This window comes from Anas platyrhynchos, chromosome 1, assembly GCF_047663525.1.
Source record: "Anas platyrhynchos isolate ZD024472 breed Pekin duck chromosome 1, IASCAAS_PekinDuck_T2T, whole genome shotgun sequence".
NCBI lineage: Eukaryota > Metazoa > Chordata > Aves > Anseriformes > Anatidae > Anas > Anas platyrhynchos.
The window spans coordinates 23597398-23607590 of record NC_092587.1 but is presented as its reverse complement, the minus strand read 5'-3'; the positions used below and the strand labels follow the sequence as shown (position 1 = coordinate 23607590).

The following is a 10193-nucleotide window of genomic DNA, read 5'->3' as shown; positions in this document are numbered from 1 at the left end:
AAATAAAGTGGTTGGAGGCAACTCTTCCAGACATCCCTGAGGGGCTGCTCCAGCACTGCAACCTATAATGATACACCCTGACTTCAAGGGGCACTGAATCAACTAGGGTCTGTTTTGCATTGGTATGTATGTTGCTTTCTGAATTTCTAATTAGGCACCAAGCATTTAGAGACTATGATATATTTATTTTGTATTTGTAGAGGAACCTGCCAGAAAGCAGAATTTTTATTTTAATTGCTTTATAAAGCTCAAAGACCTTTCTCCTTTTCAAATTCTTTTAAAAGTGGATGGTTTTCAATATCCAGTAAGTTTAAATTATTCTCATCAGGTACTCTTCTCCACCATATATATCAGGGTTAAGATAGCATACAATAAAAAAAGGTTTAAGAAATCTCAGGCACTTTTATTGAAAGACAACCGTTCTTCACACACCACAGTTTTAGATCCTGCTAATTTATCACAAAATAAATGTTAGACTGTACAGCATTTGGGAAATACTTATTTTAAAAATAGGAAATCAGTCGTGTAAAGAAATGTCATACAGCAATTGAACATTGCACAGGTAAAGGAACATACAACAGCTTCCAAGAGCACAATGCAAAAGTATTAAAGCATAGCACTGACAAAGAGTTTGATAATTGTTAAAAAACGCAAATCATGACATCAACTTTGCACAGACAAAGAACTAAGCTGATAACTTAGTTATCATTTATCACCAGCAGCTGCAAAGTAATCTGACATCTGTGCAGACCTGGCCTCTGGGGAATCTCCCCAGCCCCAAGTTGCTGTGGGCAGCAGCGTGACTCCATCAGGGCAGCTGGCATCCGTGTGGGCTGCCAGCAGCAGGACAGGAGAGGTGGCAGGAATGGACTTCTCTGTATTTAAGGGATCACTAACCACAGAAACAGCCTTTGGGTCCTGCCAGCAGCTGCACATAGGATACAGCAGTCTTTAGATTGTTGTAATTAGTATGATAACTGTCTTGGTATCTACACCTAATCAAAAAATTGAAAAAAAGGGTAAAGTGTGGTGTGTGTTTTTTCACTCCACCCTTCTGGAGCTGCTGCTGCACTGCTGCTCAGCCAGCCCTCAGGCTACAGACCCGGTTGCTTTAAACTAGTAAACAAACACAGGTACTTCATTTTAAAAGTACATTAGGGAATTTACACTGCAAGATTGATCTGACTGATGTGTGTAGTAATGGAACAGTGCAGAAGCTTTTTCCAGGGTGTACTTGTTTTGCGGTTACTAGTAATCTAAAAACACATCCTCCAAAAGCAAAGTGAAAATATATTAGATATTGTACAGCCATAGGAAAGGGGAACAGAGACCTGGCACATCTCCCCTGATGAAGTATATGACAAAGGCTTCATTTAATTCAGTAGGAATGAGACCACAAAATAAATAGTATGTCATAAATATTACTTATGTAATAATACAATTGTCTAATTAGACTCATCTGAGACAAAGAAAAAATACAATATTCTATATGGAAATTATGCACAAAGCAATTTACAAATAGTTGATGCAGTCATCATATATTAATCAACTTTTAAAACGATTGTAGATGCATTTCCACCACTTGCCACAATACTGACAAACTCTGGGCAAAGCAAGGAATCTCACAGTGCCGGGAAGGAGCACACAGCCAGCATGGCATGCTGTGTCTGCACGCAGAGCCGAAGCCACCCACAGGGTACCAAGAGCCAAGCCTTCTGAGCTCCTTTTTCCTCCATCTCAACACTCTCAGGTGAGGAATTTCCATCAGTATTAATCTCTGCTCTGCAGAGATCTTAATTTTGACGTAAAAAGGTCCTTAGAAGGTTTAAAAATAAGTTAGCAATAATGTCAGCTTAGCTCAAAGATTGTGTCTGACCCATTCCTTACAGTTTTAGCAAAACAAGAAAAAAATGCTAGTGAAACACTACCTTTCCACTACTACCAACTTGTTTATTCATGACTGGTTTGCATACAGCATACAATCTGTCAAAAACCTCATGCTCAATCATTTCATTTTTGTCACTAGTTTATCATATTGTGACAGTTAATATGCTGGTCACTGACAGTTTATTTATAATTCTGCATTTCATTTTGGTAACTTATAAATACACATGGCACAGCAAACAACTTTAACTTTCATTACTTTATAAATCCCTTCCTTCTCTCTTTGCACATAATTTACTCTGTACACAGATTGTAGCAAAAATAGTTTTTAAAGTGCATTCTTCATTAAATAATTTAAATCTTTCTTTTTTACAAAGCAAGAATCTTTTTCAGGATCTGGTAGATCCTGAAAAAAATTACTTAGTTTAGGGAAATTCTGTGGTCTGCATTATGTGGGAGTTCAGATTTACACATGGGTCTTTCTCAACATATTGTCTATGATCCTATGAATAAACCAAAAAGTAGAGCAAAGGAACGGCTGAGAATTATCCAGCACAAACTGAGCTTCAGCTTATGCTGAAAACAATGTCACTTACTACAGAGTTGATAACTTCTGCAGAGTTCTCTTCAATGGTTCAAAATGATTAGTTTCTTCCATGAAGATACACAATTTCAAGAGAGAATACAGGTGTCAAAGCACAATTTAATAGCACAGTGCATTTGTGGACCTCTGTGGGCCTCAATGGTACATTCAAGGCTGAGGTTACAACAGTCAGTTTTGTATTCTTAACATTAACAAAACCAGGGACAGCTCATAAGCACTTAACAAATTTCCTCTTGCTGAATAGCAGTTGTCACATGATTAAAATACTGTCAATTCCTTGCAGAGCAGACCAGGAGAGGCTGAAAATACCACTTTCACTGAGAGTAGTGAATGCCAAGCCACAAAGAGGACTTTCCCCTACCCTTATGTTTTGTGAAAAAAATAAAAAGCATTTTTTCCCATAGAAAATATTATTTCCCAAATAAAAGGCAGGGAAAAAAAAGTCTATTCCACAAAATGAATACTAAAACGAATACAGTATGTTTGTTCATTTGTTTAAAGACAAAAAATATACACCAAGAGGACAGAAAAGCACTGAAGTACCCAGGGTAGCCCTGCTGTCTCCATGCTGGAGGTTTTCAAGATGTGACTAGACAAATCCCTGAGCAACCCAAACTCAGTGCTAACCTTGCTTTGACTGAGGTCAGACAAGATGGTCCTCAGAGGTCCCTCCCACAGGAAATATTCTATGATTCATTGTTTCCAATGCTCTTGAATAATCTGGAAATTATTGACTCAATTGGAAATGTAAGACCTGGGAACCTTATAGTAAGAACACTGTCTCAGCTGGTTTTCTTCTCTATGCCATCAGGATCAAGGGACTATATAAACCATGAACTCCTTGTTTCTGTGCTGCACATCCTTCTGCGAAGACACAGTAAAACCTATGTCTTTGATTAGCTATTTGCATATACATTCTCCTATAGTACTGGGTGAGGCTTCATTTAGATAGGTGTTGCATATCTGTGACCATAATTATTACTGCAGTGTATCAATTAACACTCACACAGTGGCAGCTCATGATTGGCCTAGTCATTGACATAGCCCTATCTTGCTAGGCACTGTACAAAAAGTACAAAAAAGAAAAGAAAGAAGTTAGCCATCCTAAAGAGATAGCAGCTTCAGCCATGTTGGCAAAGTGTAATGGCACGTACAGATAACAATTAGTACACAGAACCATCATCATTAAGAGAAAGTGCGTCTTCACTCCAATAATTCATCGCAGCTGAACCTGCAACCTGTAGCTAATAGAAGAAACTATATATAACAATCCTATACATAGTATTCTGGCATTATAGACAGCATGGCTGATATCTCTACTCTAAATGCACACTAACAAAAATAAACATAAAAAAGTAAAATATCTAATCAAAAAACTAAAGCTTTTTTTTTGGGAGGGGCTTTTTTTTTTTTTTTGGTAGGAAAAATCAATAATTTACAGGATCTATAAAAGACAGATTAAGGCTTTCATCCGTCACTGAGGTTCCCCAAGGGATGACCCAACCTAAATACATGAAAATATGGTTCACACTATTAACTAAACACTCTTTACAAATTGTCATGTGTCCTCCCAACAGGTGGAAAAAACAACTCCATAGTCCTTACTGTGAAAACATACAACAGTTATATACAATTTCAGTAGCTGAAGATATCTCTGAACTGCAAGCTTCTTTTGACTACATTGCACTTTTTTGTTTCTAAAATTCATACACTAGAATCCTTAAACCTGTCCTGTAGAGGTCATGCACCTCCTGGTGAAGATGCACTACAGTCTTGTTTGATGAATTGAGCGTTACATCTTCAGCACTCTGTCTTGTGCTTTCATTCACCAGGAGGATATATCTCTACTTTTGACAGAGAAGCATGATGAGAATTTAGTCTCCATTCATATTGATCAACTCAGATCTATCAATTCATGTTTATACAGGAAAATTCTAGACAACATATACAACTATGACGTGTTTCAGTGAGGTCCTGGAAGGAGGTAGATTTTAAACATATGCTTAAGTATATATTCTCCTTCCAAATTACAAGGTGCTTAACAGATAAAGTGCTGTCTAAGTGACCATGCTGCTCTCCTCCCTTTTTTGCACATTTGACAGGTCTGTAAACCATACGTTCAAAACAATTCCCCAACCTGATTTTTTTTTTATGATCAACACCATTTCAAATAGCATTTGAATCTAGAAAACAGAAAAACAGTATGTTCTTGGACAAAACCCAAATGTCACCAGGGGTCATAGTAAGAATAGACACTTGAAATAATAACATCTAAATCTCATTATTTCTCTACCCTGAGCATGGGGGCAAACTGCCAGTGACAATAGCTATGTACATTTAGTTTTTCCTTCATAACATGAAGATATAAATGTTCAGACTAGCTGAACTATATTAGAAACTTGATCTGACTTGATGATATTTAGAAAGTCTAACATTCTTCCTGATTAGACTCTCAGAACAGATCATCAGTCTCTTGGACTGTGGAATAAGGCATTTACAGTAATGGGGATCCCTATTGTTATGGTGACAAAAAGCATTTTAAGTGACTCACCACATGCCAGTGGAACAGAAAAGAAACAAAAACAATCCAAACCAATCCCCACGTTTTGTGGTGGTGTGTTGTTTGTTAGTTTGTTTTTTACAACCCTGTGCTGTTTGAAGAAATGATTGGTGCCCAACTTGGGTAAGTATAGAGATCGAATATAGGCACTATCCATGTCATAATTCCAAGCATAACAACAGCAACTCCAATGATGTTAATGCCCAAACCAGCTTTCACCTAAAGGAGGGAGAAAAGAAATCAAATACTAATATCAAGTCTGTGAAGAAAGTTTTTAAAATGGTAAAAATCAGACAATAATGTTGCAGAGTGATTATCCCTTTGGATAGTGTTGCTTAAAACTCACCATATCCATTACAGTTAAATGACCGTATGAAAACACAATGGCATTGGCTGGGTTTGCTACTGGAAGAAGGAATGCAAAAGAAGTACATAGTGTGGCAGGTATCAAAATGAAGAGTGGGTTCACGTGAATGGCTTCAGCCTGCAGAAAGAAAAATAAAACAGAACAGCTGTCAGGGGATGCATTTGCTAAATGAAATACATAAATGCAAACTTACTATATTAACACAAGCAAACTGTAAACTGCCAGCTTAAATAGTGAAAAATAACCTTTTCTGGTAACTCTTTTATAAGATTATATCTGAGAATGCTCCAGAGGAGAACAGGTATTTCTAGCACAGGATAGTTAATGAACCCTAAATTCACACCTGATTTTTCTCTAATTGTAGCTGAGTCTCTAACATAAAAAACTTTTGCAAAGAGTGTGGGCACAGCACAAGCACTAAAACCAAAACACTGCCAGAAAGATGATGAAGTTGAATTTGTGTATAATGTGCAGGAGGTACTCAATGTAGTGAGGACTGAGTTTTCTTGTGAGAGAGGGAATGGAGATTAGTGTATGGCTAGATTGGTCAAGTGGCGAAGACAAGAAGATAGCCATAGTAAGTTTTGAAGAAGAATTGGGTGTTTTGATAAAGATAATGAGAAAAAAAAAAAAAAATGAGGAAAGGAGAGAAGAAATGAGAAGTACGTCTAAGCACATCTATTAGACCTCTCTTCTTTTTGGTGACAGCTTGAATGGTGCACTGTTAACCTTTTTTTTTTTTTTGAAGATTTGGTTCTGAAGAAACACTGTGAGAGTTGTCCTTTCAAGTGTTTCCATTATACTCAAATAGGAGTAAGAGCTTCAATTTTTGAGTATTGCACGTTTATCTTAATTTTACTGATACAGCATCTCTTGTAAGAAAGACAAGACAACCAGCTATCCAATGAACATGGCAATAAAGAAAAAAAGAAGTTATGAAGTACTTTATGTAGACTTTTAAAAAAACTGCTTCTTTGAGCAGCTACATGGATGACAGAGCACAATCTGGTTAAAAGCAACCTCTATGATACTCACCAAAGGAGATAATATAGGCAAAAATATCGTAATGGTGGCTGGATTGCTGGCAACTTCTGTTACGGAAGTGACAATAAGGCATGATATCAGGATAATTAGCCACAGGGGTAGTGATCCTAGGGGGGTCAATTTACTTGCTACCCAGGCAGACAGTTTTGAAACCTGCACAAGAAATATGACAACAGGATTATGTTTTACAAAACACTGAACAGAAAACTATAATGAAATGGTATTGAACAGGAATGTACTCATCTGTTAATTATGAAGTATTTGTGTAAAATAGAAAAAAAAAAGGTCTGAAATAATTCCATGTTCCTACCACATGTTTTTAAGTACATTTTTCTAAATTATTGTTGTCATGTAGGCACCCATGCAAGCTATATTCCATTTATTTATATTTGCACCTTTGAGAAGGTTAGAGGAGATGTACTCAGAAAATTTGTCATACACATACATCAGGCTTCATAAACAAATCTTGGGCCAAGACCTGTTTGATTTGCTGGAGTAGCCAGCAGGACTCTGCATAGGAATTACCTCAGAAACCTCTGCACAATTCCTACCACATCGGGCTTAAATTAAAACAAGTAATTCACAGTAATCATCTTTGTTCATAGCCTCTGAAGTCAAGGAAAACTTTTTTTTTCTTACCCCCACTTTGTAAACATCTTGCATATTCACATTTATCCTGTTCAATATTGCTACAAGAACAATTTGCTAAAATAAGAGAATAACCTTGAATCCACTGCATGTCTGAATTGTGTCTGATGTGGGTCATGCTAATTGCACAGATCTTCTATAAATTGCATTACCTCACAGCCGTCTGCCAATGCAAACCCGCCACCAACAAGAATAGCTATTTCCCAGGGCATGCATGACTGAAATTCCTTCCAAGTAATCAGTGGAGTGTAACCATAAGCAGCTAAAGAAAAAAAAAAATCACCAACATTTAAAAACATCTTGAAAAACATCTTGAAATAATTTCTCTGAAGAAATACTTTGAAAATATTCAAAGGCAAAATCTAATCATTATAACCTGAATAAAGTCTTTGACAGAAACAACCTGTACTTCTGGGACAGATCCTTGGCTGCTGGAAACTATCACAGCTTGAAGACGACAGCTACAAAAGTTTCCACCAGCAGAGCATTGGCCCCTTTCCCCTCCTTCCCTGTGTGGAAGACTGCTATGGGATATCAATAAGACTAACTTAATCAACAAAACTCTACTGTTCATACAGATTGCCAAGGTAACACTCTATAGGCTCATTTAGGTTTTGATCTCTGCCCCGTGTAGCCCAATTCAAAGCCTGTAGCAGTCTCTGGAGAGGTGTTTTTCACTGATGCCAGGGGGCTGCAGACAGCAGGCTGCTGTACAGCACTGGCTCACAGAGCTCACACTGCCTGAATGCTATCACCTGTGCCAGGGAGCCTATATTTGACCACAAGGCATTATCTTGTATTAAGGTTGTGACATCAGTATTTAAAGACATTCCTCTACTGAATGCAATGTGTTATGTTTACGGCCGAACCTTCAATACTGTATTGTAATAAAACACAGATCAAAAGATACTTAACTGCTTTCTCCATTTGAAGTCCTAGACAATGTTTTTGCAGGAATAATAAAGAACAGGAGGCCAATCACTAGGGCAGTTGTTGAATCCGTAGCATAGCCTTTGTACCTGAGTTAACAAGAATAACACAAGAAAAAAGCATGTACATATATACAGTCAGGACAACAGTCCGCTACGTTGTGTGCCTGTGCCCAGGTGCTGGCTCCCCTGTGAGGAGAGGCCGGGGCTGCCCCAAGCCAGGCACACTCCAATGGGCCCAACACAAGACATGGCTGGGCCCAGCAGCCAAAACGGCGGCATATTTGGGAAAATGTGTTTAAGAAAGAGTAAAAAATGCCACATAGGAGGTGACGAGTGAAGAAAATAAATGAGGGAAAGAGCCTTGTGACCACCACAGTTAGAGAAGGAGGAGGAGGTGCTGCAGGCGTGGCAGCAGAGATCCCCCTGCAGACATGCGGAAGAGACCATGGTGGAGCAGTGGAAAAGTGTGAGGAGAAAGGAGCAGCAGAGAGGAGCTGTGACGGACTGACCACAGCCCCCATTCCCCATCTCCCTGTGCTACTCAGGGTCGGAGGGCACAGAGTCAAGGATGAAGAAGTAACTTTGAGCTTCAGGAAAGGGAAGGGAAGGAGGAGTGTTGTTTTAACTGGCCTTTGTTTCTCACTGTCTGAATCTGTTTTAATAGAGATTAAATTAAAAAAATGTTCCCCAAGTTGATTCTGTTCTACCTATGATGGTAACTGATATGTGGTGTCCCTGTCTTTATCTTTCCCCATGAGCTCTTCCATCATATTTTTTCCCAGTGCCCTATTGAGGAGGGGGACTGAGATGGCAGCTGGTGTCCAGCAGTCTGGCAGCTGGCCAGTGTCAGCCCGCCACATCTGCAGAAATAGAACATGTAAGTCCTATAAATTCATCAGTTCATGTCCTGAGTAAACGTGCACTAGTTTGTCATTCAGGAATAAGCTGGGTGAGGCGGATGTTTAGGAATAGCTGCTGCTTAAACAACTCATTTTCACAGTTCAGTGGTAAATTTAATAATTTTAATATGCTCTGTAATAGATCCAGTCCAACAGGCCTGAAGAGCACTGTGCCTACCCACAAAGGATGATGCTCTTGTAGCTAAGGGAAGACAGCAGAACTTTATTATCCTCATGTGGCTGTCACCACTGTGGTCACAGAGACAAGGGCTGTGTTTACTTTGAACATTTCCTGTGCGTGAGAATTCCTTGCACCAGTGTTTTTTCAGCTGATCCAATTTCCTTCAAACTAGTACAGAGTAAAAGACCAGGCAAAGTGCAAAGCTGACCGCCAAAGCAATTTTAACACACACTTAACACATCCACCTGATTCTGTTAGATAACTAATCTTATTTCAGTCAAAATAGTCTTAGTCATTCAATAGAATTAAAAAAAAAATGTTAAGAAAGTCAAACCCAACAGTTTTTAAAGCTCAGTAATGTTTTAATATTTACTGTAAATTATTATTTTTTCCTGAACCAATACATTAGTCCTCTGAGCCTCATACTATATAATTCTCTGCATTTTCAGTAGGTGCATGCATAGCTTCTCAGAAGATCTCAGGCTTAAGGTTTTATATTAAATCAAGGCTTTTCACCAAAAGGGAAAAATCATCTCCAATTATAGGTTACAAATGTATACTCTGGTAGATCCCTTTTCTGTAACATCATTAGATGAGATTCACAAAACCTTAATATGCATAGCACACTGATATCACAGCCAGTATAGTTTTAGCTAAAACTGTCACAAAATGAACCTGCCATAACAGTTAAAGTGGCTCACTAATACATTTTGTCTCCTGTTTTCTGTTGTCTGCCAGCACAGAACATGGTTTTAAAAAACAAGCTTGTAATGGTTTCTTAAGGCAGAGGGTTCTGCCCATATATCAGCTTTAGCCTAGGTCCAGGTGCACTGGGGTTAAAAATCAGAAAATCCCTTCCTCTAGCATCCTATCCTGCACTCTTTTAAGACTTTATATATGTATATATAAAATGAATACAGAATCACAGAATCATAGATTTTACAAATGATATTTATATAGTTTTATATATATATATATATATATATATATATATATATGTGAACTGGACACAATTCTTCAGGTCAGGTATGGCCTCACCAGTACAGGGCGAGGATCATCTCCCTGGACCTGCTG

At 38.2% G+C, this 10193-nt stretch overlaps 1 protein-coding gene across 1 annotated transcript in view; it reads right to left on the bottom strand.

Moving 5' to 3' along the window:
* Positions 1-1929: 1929 nt before the first annotated feature.
* The window catches only part of SLC13A1 (solute carrier family 13 member 1), a 56444-nt gene continuing 48180 nt past the window's right edge, over positions 1930-10193 (bottom strand). Inside the window, exons 12-16 of the mRNA XM_038177646.2 lie at positions 8023-8126; positions 7260-7369; positions 6451-6612; positions 5395-5532; positions 1930-5267 (exon numbers count right to left, since the gene is read on the bottom strand). Coding sequence (XP_038033574.1) covers positions 5127-5267; positions 5395-5532; positions 6451-6612; positions 7260-7369; positions 8023-8126 — 655 coding nt within the window. The 3' untranslated portion in view covers positions 1930-5126. The remainder of the gene's footprint in view (positions 5268-5394; positions 5533-6450; positions 6613-7259; positions 7370-8022; positions 8127-10193) is intronic.